The 22,908-nt window shown below is 37.3% G+C and overlaps 1 protein-coding gene across 1 annotated transcript; it reads left to right on the top strand.

Moving 5' to 3' along the window:
- The first annotated feature begins 18,300 nt into the window (after nt 1–18,300).
- Nucleotides 18,301–20,076, top strand: LOC126672551 (uncharacterized). The gene is made up of 2 exons (XM_050366506.1): nt 18,301–19,238; nt 19,398–20,076. The coding sequence occupies exons 1-2, from the start codon at nt 18,301–18,303 to the stop codon at nt 20,074–20,076; spliced, it is 1,617 nt and encodes a 538-aa protein (XP_050222463.1).
- The last annotated feature ends 2,832 nt before the right edge of the window (nt 20,077–22,908 follow it).

Here is a 22,908-nt window from a genome sequence, read left to right on the forward strand (position 1 = left end):
GATTTCTGAACGTTTGTGGTTGTTGCCTAAGTGAGGATTTTAAAATTGTCTAAACCGTGATGAGAGTTTTGTTTGGATGCCTAGGTTGAGTTATTCTAGAGATTTAAGTTTCTGCAAATGGAGGTTGAGCTAGGCGGGGATTTTGGGTTTTAAAATGATGGTGATGGCTAAATAGCCATAAAGGTTATCAATTTATTTTAACTAAAACAAATGAATTCCTTAAGTTTTACCATATAATTTGTTTAATAATAACTTTTGAATTTAGATATGGTTATAAGTAATATATTTAAAACGATGGGTATTTGTAATTAAGCTAATATAATTACTCGGGTAATTATAATTAACTACGAATTTCGAATTGGTATAAATTGGCTAATTTACAATTTAGCCCCTAAATGTTTTTAAAAAACTTATTTAATTAAGTTTTTGGTTAGTAACTTTATATTTTGTTTTAATTATAAACAAAAGCAATTAAATGGATTTTGGATATTAAATTGGCTAAAGTACAATTTAGTCCGTAATTGGCTAAAGTACAGTTTAGTCCCTAATTGGCTAAAGTGCAATTTAGTCCCTAAACTTTTATAAACTTAAAATGGTTAGATTTTTGGGATGTAACTCGGGTTACTTAAAATTGAAGTTATTGCGTTCCGCTTTTAAAATGGATTATTATTTTATTGAATTATTTTATAAATATAAACTCGGGTTTATATTGATAAACGTTTTTAGTCGGGTTAGACTTGGGTCATTCGACAAGTGAGGTTAGCTTGGTAGTTAATGATAACTCGGCTAACCCACTATTTGGAAAACTAATTATTATTTAAAGATTTTTAAATAATACTTATAAATTGAATTTTAAGCGAGAACTCAATAGACTTGTATTAATTGGGCTTTATTACCTAATGGGTATTTTTGTGTTAATTTGGTTTGTTTTATTCCGACGTGTTATCTGTGCTAGTCCTATGTGGTGTCTAGTACTCTCTAGAGTTAGGGTCTGTTTTTAATAATTATTTTATTTGTCTAGACCCGTCTATTGTTCGTGCTCCAGAGGCGAACCAGGATTAGTTGCTTGCCGTTATTCACGTGGATTATCAAGCAGTGCGTTTGTACTTACTATTTACCGCTTTATTAAGTAAATTGTTATTTTAATATTAAATATATATACTGTACGTATATTTCGAACTGTTTTTATATTATGGCTCTTAGTTGGAACATGCTACCTAATGGGCATCATTAGGACTGCGTGCGCACCGGTAATGATCTGGGAAAGGTAATTATGGTAATGTGGTAACTCGGTGTGAGCATAGCTCTCGGGACCAAGTATAGTAACTCGGTGTAGCTCAGCTCTCGGGACTCTGGTATAAGTGTGGTCAGTGGTAACTTGGTGTAGCTCAGCTCTCGGGACCAGACCTATTGGATTATGTTATTTATTTAGAATTGTGGATTAGGGTTCCAACTATTATTCGTAATATCGTTATTAAATGTTTTAAACGGTTTTAAAGATTTTCCACTTAATAAATGTAGATAGTGGTATAAACTTATCTCAGTATATCTGACCCCGTTGTTTTTCCCAATTTTTCCCAGGGTTATGATCTGAGAGAGTCTGGTGATCTCCGCATTTACTTTTCCTCGGAGGTTCCATTTATTTTTGATAAACTGTAAAACGGTTTTATTCTTAGACCGCAGTAGTAACTAGACGTCTTTTATTATTATTATTTATTTTGTCGGATTGGTTCGACTAGTTATATTGCTTTGGCATGTTATATTATTTACATTGGTTTATGATAAATCTATTTTAGACTCGGAATTGGATAAGCATGTTATATTAACTGTTGAATATTATAACTGCTAGATTTAGGCTGAAGTCTCGGTTGCCCCCGAGCATTGGTTTTCTGCAGGTTTATGTGTTTATTTGTTAATTGAAAGGCTAGCTACGGGTTTTGGTACTACATTACCCATACCCTAGCGGCGGTCGCGATTCATGAAAATGGGTCGTGACAACCAGCCAGCACCTAATCCACTCTTCCTTTAGCTCCTTAATCTGCAAGTAAATGAACCTCACTCAGCATCCAATCAGACGTTAATAACCGTTCCTATAACCAATCGGAAATCTCCTATTCCTATATATAAGGAGCACAGCCAATTGCAAAAAAGGACACCAAGAAAAATACGCTAAAAAGAGGGAGGAACACTGCAGAAATAGCAAGAAAAATACATAAAAAAAAGAGAGAGCAGAAAGCTGCTGAAACACAGATAGGAAAAACAGAGTTAAAAATAGGCATAGTTATTCCGTAATAGTTGAAGCAGCAACTAGAAGAAACAGCTTATCAAGACACAAAGGTGATAGGGCATCCATCACAGAATAGAATCGAAACCAACCACACCACACACTCACTTGGAATTTCCATTTCAACGCCAAAAACAGACATAAAAAAAAGGAAAAGAGGTATATTGTTCTTCTAAAAATCAATGTCTTATCATTTTCTTTAATGCATCAAGATAACATTATGCTCTTATTTTCTTCTCTGTGAATGGTTATTAGCATAAATTCATATCATTTTCATCGAATATTTGTTGTTGTGACTTCAAATGGGTGGATACCCGTTTTCGTTTAGTTATTCTAAACAAGCAAACTGGGTGGATACCCTATTAAAAATGAATGAGTTGCAAAATGAATTAGAGTTCAAAAGATACTAAAACTCAATATAATTGCATCACAACACAGTCCAGAGTAAAGATAAAAAAAAGACATGACTACTTACCTCATCCTCTCTGTACCTCCATCTTACCAATTCTGCTTCTAGTGCCTCGAACCCATCTTGTAGGTTTTAGTCGCTCGTCCATACGGTCTTGCTCATATCTAATTGATATCACTGAGCCACGGAACAATCGCTGCCATCAAATTTGCTCACCTTGATTTGATTGGATCGGTCCAAACTTGAAAGTTAAATTAATAAAAGAAACCAGGAATCAAAGATTAAGCATAGAAGAAAATAATAAATAAAAACAAAAGATTACAGATTTCTTATGCTTCGTTGTTCATGGCTTACCATCTTTTTCTTTTAATCTCTTTATTTGACTAAAAGAAAATTCTGAACTTGAAATTGGAGAGAGATTAGTGATTTAAATAAGTGGTGGGTGCTAAGACAAAAAAAAAATAATAAGAACAGAGTGAAGGTATTAAATTGAGAAGGAGATGGCAAATATGGAAAGATCAGAGTCGGCTAGGTCAAGAGATGAAGGAGAAAGTGAATTTGAAAAATGGCTTAGTTGGGTTTATTACCACATTTGAGTTTGTTTTATAATTGTTGGCTTTATTATCATATACGGGTGTCTTGCTAATTAAATAAAAAACATGATTTTCTTTTGCTCTAATAAATTGGCTTATTTATTAGTTAATTAAGTGGACTCAGTAAATAAAAATGCGTTCGGCACATAACACCATCAATGGCCAACCTCCTTTGCAAGATGATTGATTTTTATCATTTCATTTGCTTTTTATTATTATTATTATTATTATTATTATTATTATTATTATTATTATTATTATTATTATTATTATTATTATTATTATTATTATTATTATTATTATTATTAAAACGAAATATAGGATTCCGGATTTCATTTTCCGTTTAATATAAATAAATAATTTTAACGGTATCTTGGATAAGATATCAAAATTAATAAACTTTTAAATTTTATTTTTTTAAAAAATAAATAAATAAAAACCAAACTGTTTAATCCATTTACAGTTCAAACGAATTACGTGGGTTTTGATTCCGACACACTGGATACTTAGGCATCTCGGAACACAAACCGAGAATCAAATCCATTTTTCTAAAAATTTATGTTTTACAGTTCAAACGAACTACGTGGGTTTTGATTCCGACACACTGGATACGTAGGCGTCCCGGAATACAAACCGAGATTCAAACCCACTTTTCTAAAAATATTTCCATTTTTCTAAAATACAGTTTAAACGAACTACGTGGGTTTTGATCCCGGTACACTGGGTACGTAGGCATCTCGGCACACAAACCGGGACTCAAATCCAATTTTTAAACACTCGCTATTTTTATATAAAAATTCTCATTCGAAGTACGTCGACTTTGATTCCGGCACACCGGATACGTAGGCATCTGGGGACCCAGATCCAAGTCTCGCCTTTTTAAACTTTATTTTATTTCAATAAAAATTATAATTTATTTCATCTCATTTATAATATGGATTTCTATTATAATTTAGGGTAATTTTATTTCAGTGTTCAGTATATTTTTGCATTAATTTATATATGGGTTCCATTCTGACTTTTTATAACTTTATTTTATCTCACACTTATAATACGGATTCATATTATAATTTATTTTGATTTTGTCTGTATTTAATTTATTTTTAAATCTATTTTTATACAGATTTAAATCTAGATTTTTTTTATCATATTTTTTTTATCTGTCATTTATAATACGGATTCGTATTATAATTGGCATTACTTTTAGTTTCATGTTTAATATATTTTTGTGTTTATTTATATATGCTCAAAAATAGTCCTTTTTTTATTTAATTTTGTTTTAGCAGTAAAGTTATAATTTATTTTATTTTTGCAATTAGATTCGTAATACAATATGTGTACTTTTATTTATGGATTTAGTTTAATTTAGTTTATTTATTTATTTTTAACTTCACTAGTTACACACACTCACAAAATTGAACGGATGATCCATTCACCCTGTTTTAGGATAGACGAAAATGAGTACCGTCATCTTCGAGAGAAGCCCGGACCTCTGCGCGAAAGGTTTCACTCAAAACTAACTCCTGTTAAATTCGGATACGATTAGCAGTGAGGGAATATTGGTTTTGAGACCCCTTTGTCTTAGAATTAGAAATCAAAAAGTTAACTCGTAAATATCAGTAAGCAAACGATGGATTGAATAAAATAGTATTTCCGAACCCGAATCTCTGAAGAAGTGAAGATGGTTATAATGCTTTAACCGTCTTTTCCTTCCCGGTTAACCCCGGGTGGCGACTCCATATTTATTTTTCACAATTCATTTGTATTATACAAAATTTGCCAAAATCGTGTGAGCTTGCATTAAAAATGAAAATGCGACCTTAAAAACGCATGCGGTCATCACAGTGGCGACTCCACTGGGGAAATCGGAAATAATTTTAAAAATATCCATCGTTTGCTATTTAAATATATATACGAGTTAACCTTTTTATGCCCTAAATTCACATAGGAATAACTAGACACTTTCCTTTAGAGTCTTATCCTTATGTCCTTTTATGGTAAGGATAAAAGGGGAACATAAGTGCTAACCGAACCGAGTATAGACATTCTTTTGTATGATTGTTTCGGAATGCCAAAGTCGATACATCATGCACCTCATGCACATCATGCATTAGCATATCATATTTGGCATATCACCCATTTATGTTCAGTATCCTATTCATGCATCTAGTATAATGAGCACGTCATTGCAATGTTCTAATCATGCATCATATTTATTTAGGAACCATCATTGCGCCCCCAAAGTTGCCTCGCACTACTCAGTATAAAAGAAGCAAACAGTCACCAAAATGAGTTGCTTGGTCTAGACACGGAAAGCGTCTAGACAGATTATCTGAACCCATTGAAATCAATTTCAAAACGCCAGTCAAACAAGCACAAATGGCTCAAAATCCACAATCGCAAGGAGTACAATCATATCTTAGCCATGAAACTGAACCTATGTTAAGGGAAGAACTGGAAAAGATAATTGAGAATACTCTTGATGCTAAGTTAGCTCCAATTTTAGAGGCTTTAAGGCTAATAAAGGGAAAAGCTCATGTCGAACCTTCCACTGTAACTGTTGAATCATCTCCGACAGCTAATTCAAATCCTTCTAAAACAATGAACCAAGATGTCATGGCTGACAAAGGAGAAGTTTGGAAACAAATATTTGGAGAAAAACGATCTGTTGAAGTAGTCGTTAATCCAGTCCAAGCCAATCCTGAGATAGAAAAGATCACGAAGGAGCTTGAAAAATTGAAGACTCATATGGCAGGCAAAAAGAAAGAAGCTTTTGACCTTGATGATCTAAGCTTAGTCCCTCCGAGTTCATTACCGGCAAAATTCAAGTATCCCGACATAAAAAAATATAATGGGGTCGGTTGCTGCATTAGCCATCTCAAATATTTCAAAACTCATATGGATACTACAAGTGCTGATGAAGATGCCATATGGAGTTTATTTTCTCTGTCTATAGAAGGACCAGTTTTGGAATGGTATTACGGACTGAGTCGGGCTGTGAGAAGCGATTGGAGAGAAATGATAGCTCAATTTGTGAAGAGGTATGACTATACCTCCTACATCGAGGTTACTTTAATGGATTTGCAAGGAACAACCCAAAAGGCTGATGAATCATTCATGGATTATTTCAGAAGATGGTTACAAAAAGCCTCCCAGCTCAAAAAACAAATTGGTGAAAAAGATCAAATCCACCTTATGATAAACGGATCGTTACCTGCTATCAAGAAAGAGATAGGATGTTTTCCCATTAAAAAATTTAGGGACCTTTGTGATTCTGCACTTCAGGCTGAAAAGGTAATAAAGGAAAGAAATAAGGTATACGGGGGCTTCAATAATAATAATAGAAAGGGTACAAATCACTACTAGAAAACAACCTTTTAGCGACGGAATTATCTGTCGCTAAAGGCCCTATTTCCGTCGCTAACGTGGGTTAGCGACGAAATAGCGACGGACTCTGTCCGTCGTCACAAGAATGGCCGCAAAAGAATTTGCGACCATTCTTCAATTCCGTGGCAAAATTAGCGACGGAATATCCGTCACTAATTTTGCCAGATCTGTCGCCAATTTGTCTCAGGATGTGACCAATCCTGAGACAAATTGGCGACGGATTAAATAAAATAGCGACGGATATATCCGTCGCTAATGGTGCCATTTCTGTCTCAGAAATGGCACACTTAGCGACGGATATATCCGTCGCTATTTTATTTAAGTAGCGACGGACTATAATCCGTCGCGAATGGTGCCATTTCTGTCTCAGAAATGGCATCATTCGCGACGGATATATCCGTCGCTATTTAATTTATTCCGTCGCCAATTGCACTGCTTTTTTGGCAGAAATTTGCTGTTTTCAGCCGATTTTTACGTTTATTCCTGTCGTTTTACACCTACTAAATATAGTAACATTAATACGTTCATAAATCACAATAAATTGAAAAAAACACTGAATATATATATATATATAAGTAATATTAAAGTATACATATAACATCTGAAAGAAAAAACCCACAATTTGTTCGAAAATAAACTAGAACAAGACTACAAATCTGTAGTGTCGTCGCCGTCTGGCGGAGGAGGGGGGAATTGTGATCGATACTCTGCAGGAAGAGTAGGCATCAGGCTCGCGACCTCCTCACGGATAAGCTGGGCCATGCTTTCCTGCTGCTCACGCCGCGCAGCCGCCAGCTGCTCCGCCAACTCTTGTCTCTGCTGCTCTGCTAGCCTCTGCTCAAACTCCCGCAGACCCTCTTGAATGCCGGCTTGAATACGGCGATCAATCTCCTCTTCTGTTTGTTGCGACGTCCTAGAAGAGCTGCCTCGCTGCGTCCTGCTGCTCGGGCCTGCATATCTGCTGCTCGCCGAACCCAGACCGTACACCCTGTGCTTCTTGTTGACACCCTCAATGTCTAGAAACAGCTGGGTCTCGTTCACCTCCGCTGGACTTGCAGAGCTACCCTCTCCGGTCTGCGACTGTGTCGCGGCAGCGAGCCTCTGAGCGATGGCATCCTACAAAACAGTTATAAACAAACATATTAATTTAGCTTTATAACAAATAAAAAAATATATTAAATTAGATAATCCTAATTTCTAACGAAATTTCGGCAGCATTTCCGCTATAATATCAACATCACCCATTTTTCAGGGAAGTCCTGCAAATAAATTACAATATAACACAACCAACAAATACTGTGCGACTTACAGTCATGTCTTGAGCCCGCTTGTCGACCGGCTTCTTGTCAGCCTTCCTTGAGTGAAGGCGACTGTACAGCTCCGTCGCAGTCGGCTCCCGGCCGAGCTCCTTAGCCTGTCAGAAAAATACAATTTCATTAGTATTAAATTAAAACCAAATACGTTTTTAATTACTGAATTTAGAGACAAACCATCACATCCATATGCTTGATTGCGGAGCGAGATCCCCCGGTATGGCGGACAGGTCCAGTACCAGCACCTGCCGGCTCGCTCATCCGGTTCGCCCGGGCTGTCTCTGACTTTTTCTTCTCCTTCTCTGTGTCCCAAAAAGCATTCCGGGCGGCTGCGTGGGTCATAAAGACCTGTCTGATGAGCCCCTCGCTGTAGGCCTACGTATCCCACCAAAACTTTTTCTGCAAAAGTAATAACATGAGCTGCGAGTTAGCATTTAATTCACAAAAATCACAACTTAAATATAGGAAACTGAAAATTTAATTACCTGAAATTCTTGAAAATAGAACTCTCTCTGGTGCTTAGCTTTCAACTTCTTCATTTTGTGGATATTATCTTTGTACCGAGTGGCTGCGTGGGTCATAAAGACCTGTCTGATGAGCCCCTCGCTGTAGGCCTACGTATCCCACCAAAACTTTTTCTGCAAAAGTAATAACATGAGCTGCGAGTTAGCATTTAATTCACAAAAATCACAACTTAAATATAGGAAACTGAAAATTTAATTACCTGAAATTCTTGAAAATAGAACTCTCTCTGGTCCGCTGTCAGAAAGCGCCATGTTGATCCAGTCTCGAACCAGCATTGTCTGAAAATGTCCCGTATAGCCCTAGAAACAGGCCCAGAGTCCAGCAACAATTTCCTGTGATTTAATAAGCATAATTTACTTTCAATACACATTTAATTACATATTACAATATACAAAAATTAAAAAATTATGCTGTAACCTGCTACGGTCCGGGCGAACCATCGCCCTACCCTGGTCGTCTAGAATAGCTGCTGGCTCACCAGGCTCACGCTGCTGCAGAGGCTGAACAGGTCCTTCAGCCTGCCCCTGCTGCTGCTCCTCGACATCAGGCTCGGTAGGGTCTCCCTGTCCGCGTCCTCGGCCTGATCCCCGGCCTGAACCTCTGCCTGAGCCTCTTCCTCTCATACCTGTAAACATGTCAAGCTTAATTGTTCCACAACTAGACAACATATTATATCAACAATTATACATTCATACGTGAAACATATAACAAATAATTAATATGAATTCAAATTCAAAAAGTACACTTGAATAATATAATTCAGAAACATAAGTATAATTAAGAAACAATCTAATTAATACATAAAATCTACTGTACACAACTAAAGTTCTTCGCTTTCATCTTCGTCTGATGAGGTTGCGATGAACTCATCTAATTCTGTTTCTTCTTCAGGAGGCACGAACAACGCATCTTCTTCAGCTACTCCATTTTGATCAGCCAAACATGTCGGATTGTCGTCCGTTGCAACAACGAGAGGATTTTCTTCTATCTCATCTTGAAAGGCCGAGATAATCCCATCGGACATATCAAGTTTCGATAGCGCCTTTATCCTACAAACTGCCCACCAATGTAATTTATCCCTTCTTTTACTCGGATATGGCAGGTAATTAACTTGGTCGGCCTGTTCGGCTAAGATGAATGGTTCATACTTATTGTATCTCTTTCTGTTATTAATATCAACCATGTTATATTTTTTGTTACTAATTGTGCCGGAATTTGGCGCTGGGTCGAACCACTCGCATTTAAATAAGACAATCGTCTTCATTGGAAGCGCTGGATACTCTAACTCAATTATGTCGGTCAGAACTCCATAAAAGTCATTTTCGCTATCAACATATTGAGTTCCCTTCACGGACACTCCACTATTCATCGTAAGTTGTTCCTCCCCATAAGCTTGAGTCTGAAACTTGTATCCGTTTACACGATACCCCTTAAATGTTCTGACTGATCTTAGAGGTCCTTTAGCGAGACTAAGAATGAATGGATTGGTACAGACAGTTGGATCTTGCACCTGTAGCGTTGAAGTGTATTATAAATCGAGACTTTTTATTGAACAAAATCAAAAAATATTTTGTAAAATACTTACATATTGTTCGAACCAGAAGGCAAAGTCACTCTCGAACTTCGCTTCAATTTGCGAGGTGCTGATTTCGGGGTTTCCCCTACGCAACTCGCCCTCGAAGATCCTTTAGTGAAGAAGATAACAATAATTAGAACCTGAATAATTATTATTATTACATTGACAGCTGTATTAAAGCTTACTCTCTGTAATTTTCAATTTCTGAACAATTCAACAGAACATATGTCCGGCAGCAACAATCTCAGCTTCTTCAAGATATCTCTTGCGACACGCACCCACTGATTGCCCGTGCGGCTTGAAAATAGATAGTCTGTCTACATCGTCGTCGACTTCAATGTCACAAACTTCATTCCTTTGCAGCCGCTCAGGCACCATTGGGTCACCTTCTGAAAAGTAATAAGCTGCAAATTTTGCGGTTTCTTCATTCAAGTATCCGCTACTGATGCTTCCTTCCACCTTCCCTTTATTGCCGACTTTTTTTTTCAGTTTTCTCAAATATCTGATTCCACAAGTCATAATTAGTATATATTACATGTTAATATACTGATACACAGAATTGAGAAACTTCAGTGACATTACCTTTCAAATGGATACATCCAGCGATACTGAACCGGACCCGCAATCATAGCTTCGTACGGAAGATGTACAGGTAGATGTTCCATGGAGTCAAAAAAGCTGGGCGGAAAAATACGCTCCAGCTTGCATAATATCTTTGGGATTTCCAGCATCATACGATCTAGATCTTTCTCTGTTAGAGACGTGGAAGTTAAGTCACGAAAGAAGATACTCAATTCTGTTAAAGGCTCCCACACTTCCTTCGGTAATAGCTCACGGAGAGCGATTGGCAGAAGTCTTTGCATAAAATGTGGCAGTCGTGACTTTTCATTCCATGCATTTTCAGACCGACTGTATCGACATATTTGGAAAAGTTGGACGCGTAGCCATCTGGAAACCTTATTAACTTAATCCACTCAAGTAAAGCTTTTTTTTCGTCCTTATCCAAAGCATACAGCGCCTTAGGAAATCTCCCAGTAATCGGGTCTTTTGCTAACTCAGGCCGATCACAAATGTCATTCAACTCTTCTCTAGATTTTGCATGGTCTTTTGTTTTCCCGGGAACATTTAGTACAGTATTGAAAATGTTGTCGAATACATTTTTCTCAATGTGCATGACATTGAGATTGTGACGAATGAGATTCGTTTTCCAATACGGCAAATCCCAGAAGATGCTTTTTTTATTCCAACCATAATCTGTCGACTTCGCCGCATTATTTATCCCAGCCCCAATTTCATATGCCTTCATAAACCCCAAATGGTCCACCTCTGCCAACAATTCTTCACCGGTTTTCGGCCGACTGAATTCTTTATTTACGGTTTTTCCTTTTCGGAAATCAGTGGTATTACGCCGGTATATGTGACCACGAGGCAAGAACTTCCTGTGGCAATAAAACCACGACTGTTTTCTACTCCCTTTAAGCGTGAAAGCATCTGTATTTTCCATGCAGTGTGGGCAAGCTAGTCTCCCAGATGTGCTCCAGCCAGATAACATAGAATAAGCGGGAAAATCATTAATCGTCCACATAAGTGCCGCTTTCAATTGGAAATTTTGTCGCATGTGCACATCAAATGTCTGGACTCCAAATTCCCACAAGTGGTTCAGCTCAGCTATCAACGGCTGCAGGAAAATATCCATTTGATGTTTAGGATTTCGAGGCCCAGGGACAATAACAGTTCAAAGCATGAACTCATCTTTCATACACATCCCTGGGGGGAGATTGTAGGGTGTCAAAATTACTGGCCATGATGAATAATTCTGCCCGAAGGCCCCAAATGGTTGAAACCCATCAGTACACAGGCCTAGTCTAATATTTCGAACTTCTTCCGCAAACTCTGTATGCAATTCACTAAAATGTTTTCATGCTGGGGAGTCTGACGGGTTACACATCTTTCCATCAACCATTTCGTGTTCTGCGTGCCACGTCATATGCTTGGCGGTGGCTTTAGAAGCGTACAGTCTCTGCAGTCTCGGAGTTATAGGAAAATAAAACATTTTCCTATAAGGGACGTTAACTCGTCTTTTCACAGATTTTCCTTTAGGGGGCGGTTTCCACCGTTCGTGATCGCAAATTTTACATCGCGTTAAATCCGCGTCTGACCCCCAGTAAATCATGCAGTTGCGCAAACAGCAATCGATAACTTCGACCGGCAACCCAAGACCTCTAACCATCTTCTTTATTTCGGAAAAGTTCTTTGGCATCTTGTTCTCCTCTGGGAGTAGCTCTTGTATAAATTTGGTCACATCATCTACTAAAGCTACTGAGCCACTGTGACGACATTTGATGTCCAACATTTTAACAGCCGCAGATAACGGAGAGTGTTTGCTATTACCGGGGAATACAGGTTCTTCGGCCGCACGCATCATATCATAAAAATGTTTAGCTTCGTTATTCGGTTCCTCCTCCGTGAACACTACTTCTGGACCGGCAGCATCGATAACCATTCTCTGAACGGAGCTGAAGTCGTCTCCCCCCTCATTTTCCATGTCAACGTCATACTCCGGTAGCTGTGCAACGGGACGGGGATTTAAAACATTTCCCTCCCCATGAAAAACCCACACTTGATAATCTGCCACAAACCCTTTCTGCAGAATGTGTAGTTTCACCGTTTCGACGTCTCGATAACTCGTATTTTTACATCTTTTCTTAGGACAAGGGCATTTAATCTGGGGCCCACTCATACACGCGGGATGGCGTAAAGCGAAATTAACAAACTCTTGCACGCGCTCGGTAAAGCCTGGGTATAGCAACCCGCCCTGGAGCCGTCTATACATCCAACTTCGGTCTGTATCCATTTCTGTAGCACGGATAATTAGGAGGGGTTTTCGCTCGTAAATAGCAAAGTCAATGTAATTGACTGCTTTAAAGGTATGGACCTATCCCATTCGCAAAACTGGCGCCCCTTAACTCGGCCACGATATATGCCTAGCAACGGAAAAAATATTCGGCAGCCCTCTTGGCGTCGTTCTCCTTCAGTGCGATATTTAGCATATGTGGTGTAACGCTAATTATATATTCCGCGAGGAATAAGCGTTACATAACATATACTATACATCCACCCGGAGAACAAACGCTGGAAAACAACCGAATATTTTTCTACCGCTACTAGACATATATAATTTTCGTGATCGAGTTACGGGAGGACCAGTTTTGCGAACTGTACAAACTGTAAAATCCCGTGTCATTCAATCGGTTGAACACACGGGACGGGAACTCTACGGCTAGGTTTACGATTTTATTCGGTGGGAATAAAATCGAGGTCATTTTAGGTTTAAACAGCTTATAAATTAACTGATTATAAATTAAAACAAAAATTGAAATAATAACAGTACTTACTTGTTGCAGAGCAGAACCGCAAAAGTTAAAAATAATCGATGTGGAATATCGGACCGATGCAACCAACAAAAGCTAGCAAACCTATCACGCAATCAGTTTCACTATTATGTTATTATATAATTAATAAAAACATTCATTTTCTAAAAAAAATTGGGCAGCACTTCCCCTAAAAATGAGCATCACCCATTTTTCAGGGAAGTCCTGCAAGCAATTTACAAAACGTGCAAACCAAAACCACAATACAATTACACTGGAATTAACATTTAATACGTTAATTACACCATTTAACTAATATCATCTAATAAATTAATGAACTGATATCATTTAAATTAAACTAAAACAATTAACTAATTAATAATCTAATTTATCTAACAATTAATAAAAATGCTTACAATTAATACTAATTACACAATTATAAAATATTTAATAAATTAATACAAATTAACTACATTTAATCTAATTTAACCTAACAATTAACCTAAATACTATCAATTAATATATATATATATATATATATATTATTTAAACTAAAATTATATTAACAATTATATTTATTCTAATTAATATAAACCCTAATTGTAATTACACTAATTAACTAACATAATTTTAAATTAATTTAACCTACATTAAATAATAATCTAATAAACTGAATTAACCTAATTAAATTATCTAAAATCTAATTAGATTAACCTAATAATCTAATTTTACAATCCACTAACCTAGTTTATTATCTAATATATAATCAAATCTAATTTAATAATTAGATAAACTAATTTAGAATCCAGCAATTAACATATTAAATAAAGAAAAACAATTACTAATCGGAGGAGCAGCACGGGAGATCGGCGTCGGCAATGGTGGTGGCAGTGGGCGGACGGCAGCGGACAGCAGTGGAGGGCAGCCAAAAAAACGCACAAAAAACGCCAACAAAAGGAGGGAAACGAACCCACTGATGACCCAACGTGAAAATAGGAAGAGGAGTGGAGGGGAGCGCCGGCGGCGGTCAGAATTTGCAGAGAGGAGGGGTGCGGCGGCGGGAACAGTTTTGTTATAAAAGAAAGAAAATGGAAAAGAAAGGGCTCTGCTGGAGAAGATATAGTTCTAATTTAGCGACGGATTTTCCATCGCTAAATTAGAACTAAATGAAACGATTCGTTTCATCTGTTGATTTAGCGACGGACTAAAGCATCTGTCGCAAATATTTAGCGACGGATGACAATATCCGTCGCTAAATCAACAAATGAAACGATTCGTTTCTAAATCAGCCAACATTAGCGACGGATGTTAAAATCCGTCGCTAATTTTGGCTGAAAATATTTTCCCTCCAAAGCCCGCCAAATTGGCGACGGATTAGTGACGGATAATCCGTCGCCAATTTGGCGGGATCATTCCCGCCTTACCTCTAAGCACAATAACGACCAATTGAAATTATGTCGCAAAATCCGTCGCAAAATTACTGTTTTAGCGACGGATTTAGAGTCCGTCACTAAAATCCGTCGCTAAAACAGTGTTTTTTAGTAGTGAATATTACCTCAAATCCAAACACCTCATCCAATATTTTCTGATGTAAAAGCACTAAACAATCCATCTCGAAGGTACTCTAACTTTAAGCTTCCCATGTCAAAAGTCTTTGAGGATCTTAAAAAGAGGAATCTCATTAAACTCTTAGACCTGAAACCTTTACCACCCAAAGTGTCACCAAGTTTCAATCCAAACTTGAAATGTTTGTACCACCAACAAATCGGACATGACACAAACACCTGTTACAAGCTTCGAGACGCCTTACAGGATCTCATCGATTCTGGCAAGATTCCTAACCCCGATGACCCAAACAGACCTTCAACTAGACACAATCCTTTGCCCAACCACCAAAATAACAATAATGGAAATCATCAGGCTGTGCCGGGCATTTATATGCTCTCAACTGATGTCACGAACGAGAAGACCATCTTAAGCTCCATTAGAGTCACACCATATAAACCCCTTCCGATGTCCGTAATTGGTCGGGATGAAGCATATGAGGCTTTTAAAAGGAGGTGGTGCTCTCCAAACAAGGACCAACATGGAAAGAAGCCATCTTTTCAAATTATGAAAGATGATCAAAATCTAGTTGTTAACATGGTTAGAGGAACACCTGATTCTGGATATCTTGTACCTTCTGATTTTTGGGAAACGTTAGAAAATGAGTGTGAAAATATATCACCATAATTTGAATGTTTGGAACAAATTGAAGATTTATGGACTGAAACTTTGAAACCAATCACTCGTAGTGGCCGCTTCTATAACGAAGAAAAAGGCAAAGAAAAAGAGCTTGCGGGAGATACAACAAAAGAGTATGAGGAAGATTCAGTGTTGAGACAACTAAGACACACTAAAGCAAATGCTACTGTATGGGATTTGTTGGTCGCGTCTAAGACTCAAAGAGATACAATGTTCGAAGCACTTGCAAGTATGAAGATAGATGTCAACTCTACTCTGCAAGACATGGTCCACTTAGTAAAAGAAAGCAAAGATGTAACCTTTTCTGATAAAGACCTTACATCTGAAGGTAGAAATCACACTCGAGCTTTGCACATTCAAGTGGAAACAAAAGGGAGAATCGTTCCTAGAGTCATGGTGGATGATAGTTCAGCATTAAATGTATGTCCATTGAAAGTACTGCCAAAGTTGGGAATGACCAAAGATGACTTACAGAAAACAGAGTTAATCATAAGGGGATATGATGAGTCTAGGAGACAAGTAGAAGGAACCTTCAAGACAGTCATTAAAGTAAGACCCATTGAATCTGTAGTGGAGTTTATGGTGGTGGATATACCAATCAGCTACGCATTATTGCTTGGGCGACCATGGTTTCATGCTCTAGGAGGGATTCCTTCCACCCTTCATCAGAAAATTAAATTTCCATTTAATGATGAAGTTATTACCATCTCGGCTGAGGAAGATACAGTATGCTCGAAAGTGGATTTAGGAGCAGAAATCCCTCCAATCACTGGTTTTAATTTGGTTGGTGGGATATATGAAGACTATATGGACCCACAAGTTGCCATGATGATGAAGAATATGAAATTCTTCCCTAGCCTTGGATTAGGCAAGAATCAGCAAGGCATTCCCACAATTCCTGATTTTTGAGGACAAAACATTAAGGATGAACTCGGTTATGACCAAAGAAATGCTCACAAAAGTGCGATGCAAACTGAGAAAGGCATATTCGTGAAAGAAGGAACTGGAAAAAATTATGCAAACATGATACCGCGAAAGGAGTGTCCCGGATGGGAAATCTTCAACGATGCGGTCAAGGATGTTTGCACCAAGAAAAAGTGGAATATTAACAAGATGTTAATTGGTCTAGACCATGCTCTCGAGATCCAAGATGAAGTTGGGACCATCTCCATGGAGGACTGCATTATGAATAAGTTCAAGCCTCTTGATTTAGAGGATGATGTTTTTCTTTCTGATGTAATGGATGACAATGATGTATTCCTTTTCAAGTTTAATGCAATAAACGCAAACTTCGTTTATTTGTTTGATGTTTTTCCTGATGGAAGCATTTGCGCATTAGATTATTTGCATAGCATATTTCATATCAATTCTATGGAACACATTTCATTTAATTTGGGTACAATTGAAAATCCTAGGGAAATACTCTTAGGTGGCAATTGCACTCCTAAATTTAGAGAGAGACATGAGAGAATTTTAAAAGAAAAAGAAATAGCTTTTGCATGGACTTATGAAGATATGACAGGAATAGATCGAGATATTGCTCAACATTACATTCCAACACATGACCATGTTAAACCAGTCAAATAAAAGCTTAGGCGTATGAAACCAGAATGGGCACAAAAAGTTAAAAATGAAGTAGAAAAACAAATAAAAGAAGGTTTTCTTGAAGTGATCGATTATCCAGAGTGGCTAGCCAATATTGTTCCGGTACCTAAAAAGAATGGAAAAGTTAGGATGTGTGTGGATTATAGGGACCTCAATAAAGCCTCTCCAAAGGATGATTTTCCATTGCCTCACATTGATGTTCTGGTTGACTCAGCTGCAGAAATATTGTGGTACGCTTGCTGTGATGGTTTTTCAGGTTACAATCAAATACTAACTGCCCAAATCCATAAAGCCAAGACATCATTCATTACTGAATGGGCAACATTTTGCTACAAAGTTATGCCGTTTGGATTAAAGAATGCAGGAGCCACTTACCAACGGGCTGTGACGACTCTATTTCATGATATGATGCATAAAGAAGTGGAGATTTATGTCGATGATATGGTAGTAAAAGCAAAGTCTGAAGAGGAATACTTTGAAGCCCTTGAAAAGTTTTTAGATAGGGTTATCAAATACAACCTTAGACTAAATCCCAAAAAGTGTATTTTTGGTGTGGGATCTTGTAAATTACTGGGATATGTGGTGAGCCAAAGAGGAATAAAGATTGATCCCGATAAAGAAAAAGCTATAAAAGAAATGCCGGCCCCAAAGACGGAAACTGAGGTTAGAGGATTTCTAGGAAGATTGCAATATATCAGCAGATTTATAGCCAAATTAACAACCGTGTGTGGTCCAATTTTCAAATTGCTAAGAAAGAATCAGCCAATGATATGGACAAAACAGTGTCAAGAAGCATTCTATAAGATCAAAGACTATTTGTCTAATCCTCTGATCCTAAAGCCTCCCAAATCACGAAAACCTTTGACATTGTATCTTTCTATAGAGGATCAAGCAATGGGAGCTATGCTAGCACAAGAAGACGTGGGATATGTGGAGCATGCCGTATACTATCTCAGTAAAAAACTAAGTGAAAATGAATAAAGATATACAATGATGGAGAAAATGTGTCTGGCAATGGTGTGGCTCACTAAAAAATTAAGACACTATTTTATGAATTACCAAATTGATGTGTTGTCAAAAATTGATCCCATGCGATATTTATACAGAACTCCATCCCTGATAGGAAAGCTTGGGAGGTGGTTACTTCTACTGTCGGAATTTGATATACAATACATACCCAAGAAGGTAATTAAGGGGAGAGCTGTGGCTGACTTCCTAGCACAAAATCCAGTAGATGATAGTGAAGTAATTAACTTTTCCTTCCCAGATGAAGACATTAGACTAATAGATATTGGAAAGTGGAAAATGTACTTCGATGGTGCTGCAAATAAAAGTGGAGCTGGTATTGGCGTCATTTTGGTTTCCCCAGAAGGTGAATGGATGCCATTATCCAAAAGGCTAGATTTTTGGGCCACCAACAACATGTCTGAATACGAAGCTTGTATTTTTGGATTGGAATCATTGATATCAATAGGAATCAAACATGCAGAAATTTTTGGAGATTCCAGTCTAGTAATAAAACAAGTGAGAAAGGAGTGGGAAATAAAAGAAGAAAAATTAAAACCCTATCTCCAATATACTGAAGTTCTCAAGACACATTTTGATGTAGCTGAATTCAAATATATCCCTAGGGAAGAAAACCAGATAGCTGATGCTTTAGCTGGATTAGCTTCATTATGGGACGATCTTGGAAGATTGTTTGTCGAGCCACTAGTAATGGTAAGGAGTAAGGTTCCATGCTTTCAAGGTGCACGAATATTAGACATCACGCAAGATGAAAAGCCTTGGTTTCATGATATTTTGAGGTTCATGCAAGATAAACATTATCCAGTAGATGCTACCACAAAGGATAGACATTTGATTCAAAAATTGGCTCAACAATTTTTCTTATTACATGGAAAACTATATAAACGTCATCATGACTTACACCTGTTGTGCATAGATGAAGAAAAAGCCAAACAACTTATGGAGGAAGTTCATTCGGGTGTTTGTGGACCTCATATGAACGGTAAGGAATTATCTCGTAAAATCATGCGATAAGGATATTTTTGGTTGGCGATGGAAGCCGATTGCATCCATTTCGTTTGAAGGTGCCATAACTGTCAAATTCATGGGGATCTAAGCCATATTCCGCCATCGAAATTGCATTGTCTTACTTCGCCATGGCCCTTCTCTGCTTGGGGAATCGATATTATTGGAAAAATTCACCCGACCGCATCAAATGGTCACGAATTCATCGTGGTTGCCATAGATTACTTTACAAGATGGGTGGAAGCTGAATCCTACAAGATATTGGGGCCAAAACAAATGGCTGAATTCATTGAAACTCACTTAATATGTAGATATGGGATTCCACACCATATTGTGAGCGACAATGGAGTACAATTCCAAGCAGAAGTGAAACAACTATTGCGTAAAAATGGGATCGAGCACCATAAGTCTTCACTGTATAGGCCTCAAGCTAATGGAGCAGTGGAAGCGGCGAATAAAAATGTTAAAAAGATTCTCGCTAAAATGGTGGAGACATACAGAGATTGGTCAAAGAAATTACCATACGCCTTACACGGGTACAGAAGAACAGCAAGCACGTCAACTGGTGCAACCCCATACTCCTTAGTATATGGAATGGACGCTGTCTTGCCTGTTGAGGTTGAATTACAATCACTTAGGGTGGTGTTGGAGGCTCAAGTCCCAGAATACGAATGGGCTAGAGCAAGATATGAACAATTGGCTGCATTGGACGAGAAAAGAACGCGAGCAAGTCAATAACCACATGTACCAAAGGCGAATTGCCAGAACTTTCAACAAGAAGGTCAAAATAAGCAAAATAAAAACAGGCGATTTGGTGTTGAAGCAATCGAGACCAATTCCATTTGACCCAAGAGGAAAATTTCGACCTAACTGGGAAGGTCCATACTTAGTCAAAAAGATCCTCTCAAAAGGAGCTGTCAAGCTATCATATGTGGAAGGCAATGAATTCACTGAACCAATCAACCTGGATAGGTTGAAGAAATACTATGTTTAAGTGAGAGTGTGCTTTATCCCGCTAGGCTGCTACATCCAACAGCAACTTAGGCAAAAGTTAGGAATTGAGAGAAAATATTTAGTTTGAAAACCCTTATGGGCAAACTAATAACAGGTTGTGCAAATTGCTAAAACATTGTACCCTTATTAAATGAAATAAACATATCAAATTGATATTTAAATATGAGTGCATTTAATTTAGTATTGTATTATGCATTAATCAGGGAAGACTTAGAACAAATAAGTCACCCACCCTATCCACAAAGTGGTCAAACTACGTGGACTTTGATCCTGCAAAAGCAGGTACGTAGGCACTCAAACCATTGAGTTCAAGTCTAATCACAAAACAAATATGTCCATTTCTTTCGCAACCTACCATAGAAAATAAATTTTGGAAGTCTATTGCCGAACTACGCTAACTTTGATCCTGCCACAGCAGGTACGTAGGCACTCAAATCATTGAGTTCAAGTCTAGTTAATTAAAAAAAATCATTTTCATACATTCATCTATCCTAACAAATTTACCTCACGAAATATCCACCCCCTCCAAATTTCTAATTTAAACTTACTTCATTCAAAATCTTGCCAAACCTGATTTTTTTTTCCTTTGTCATCCGTTACATCATAAATTTCATCATTGAGCATATTTTCCCTCATTAATAAAAAGAAAAAAATTAACAAAATAAACGCTCGTCGAGTTGAAAATCCGCAAAGGTCGACTCGAGCAAAAATTAGAGCAGCTCATTGAGTTGAAAACCCAAAGAGGGCGGCTCAAGCAAAAATTAGAGCAAATCCCGTTGAGTCGAAAACCTCTGTAGGCGGCTCAAGCAAAAAAAAGAGTGAACAAAAATAAAATGAAACAAAAGCTCATCGAGCCGAAAACCAGCAAAGGGCGGTTCGAGCAAAAATTAGAGCAGCTCGTCAAGTTGAAAACCCGCAAAGGGCGACTCGGGCAAAAATTAGAGCACACAAATTGACTAAGCTGAAAACCCGCAAAAGGGCGGCTTAGATAAAGATCAATACAAAAACTTTGCCCAAGACAATGAGGTGAAACAACATTGAAAGATCTATTATCGCGCAGTTTTACTTTAAAGAATTATATCATTTCTTATTTTGAGCTACCAATAAAGATTTCATGGCAAGTAAATGATATATGCGGCGTGAAGATAATCTGTCAAAAGTAAGAAAAAAAAACTGAATAAAAGATCATTTGAATCATCAACGACAACCTATTGGGGGCAATGTTCTTACACTCACACATATCCATGCATACATGTTGTCTCTAAAAAATTAGGGGCATTCATATACACGACATCTTTTGATTTACTTTTGGAACATTCCGAATCATACAAAATAATATGGAAAATCTGTATGTGGAAATATTATGACCTACTTAATGGTCTTATTCATCGGCTCATACAAAAGTCAATGGTACTCATAACTTACACAATGGTTATGAAATTGGATAGCCTACGTAACGGCTAAAAAATCTCTTTGACTAACATAATGATCATATTTGTTGACCTATGCAATGGTCTACGAAGCTTATAACTTACACAACGGTTATGAAATTGGATAGCTTACGTAACGGCTATGAAAATCTTTTTGACCAACACAACGGTCATATTCGTTGACCTACACAAGGGTCTATGAAGCTCGTAACTTACGCAACAGTTATGAATTGGATAGCCTACACAACGGCCATGATAATATTTTCGTCCTACACAATGGTCTTGTTCGTTGACCCACACAACGGTCCACATTATTCAAAACCTACGCAATAGTTACGAATTAGGTAGCAAACACAATGGCTATCTTAAATCTTCACTAACTTATAGCCTGTGCACCGGCTATTTACTAAATCATCACTAACTCTTTACTTTCCCTTAACATGCATGTAGCTGGCACATCAGCTATTTACGGACTCTTCACAACTGCATGGCTCGCACATCAACTATTAACTAATTTTTCACTTTCCCATAGCTAGCACATCAGTTATCACTAACATTTTTTTTTTGCTCGTGGCTGGCACATCAGCTATTTACTAACCTTTGAGTATCGCGTAGCCTGAATATTGGCTATTCGGTAGTTCAAATTTTGCTAACTTTACATCTTTAAAGGGTAAATGTTGCATAAACCTTTAGAAACCCATTTTAAATTCAGACTTATGTTCTTTACTTTTCTTAATTTTATAATTCCTATAAAAATCTATGCTAACATGCTTACTCGTTGCTTTGTCGTAATTTATGAATTAAACCGTTCAAAGAAAAAGAAAAAACTTTATCGCATAGTTCTTCATTGTTCATAAATTTCTCCAAAGCAGGGGGCAAACTGTAAGCGTTCGATTTTCAGGCTTGAATTATAAAATTAATATAACTATTTAACTTTTAGTCAATTAAATTTGAGTTTCAAAGACCGATTTAATTTCTTTACCAATTAGGATTTACTTTCACATTATTTATAAAATTTTATTTTTTTATTAATTTACATATTTATTGTCTTTTATTTTATTTTTTAAAAAAACTTATTTAATAAAATTTGAAATAAAAGGGTGAGCCAAAATGCATTGGTCATTTA

Source organism: Mercurialis annua, linkage group LG3 (genome assembly GCF_937616625.2).
Source record: "Mercurialis annua linkage group LG3, ddMerAnnu1.2, whole genome shotgun sequence".
Lineage (NCBI taxonomy): Eukaryota > Viridiplantae > Streptophyta > Magnoliopsida > Malpighiales > Euphorbiaceae > Mercurialis > Mercurialis annua.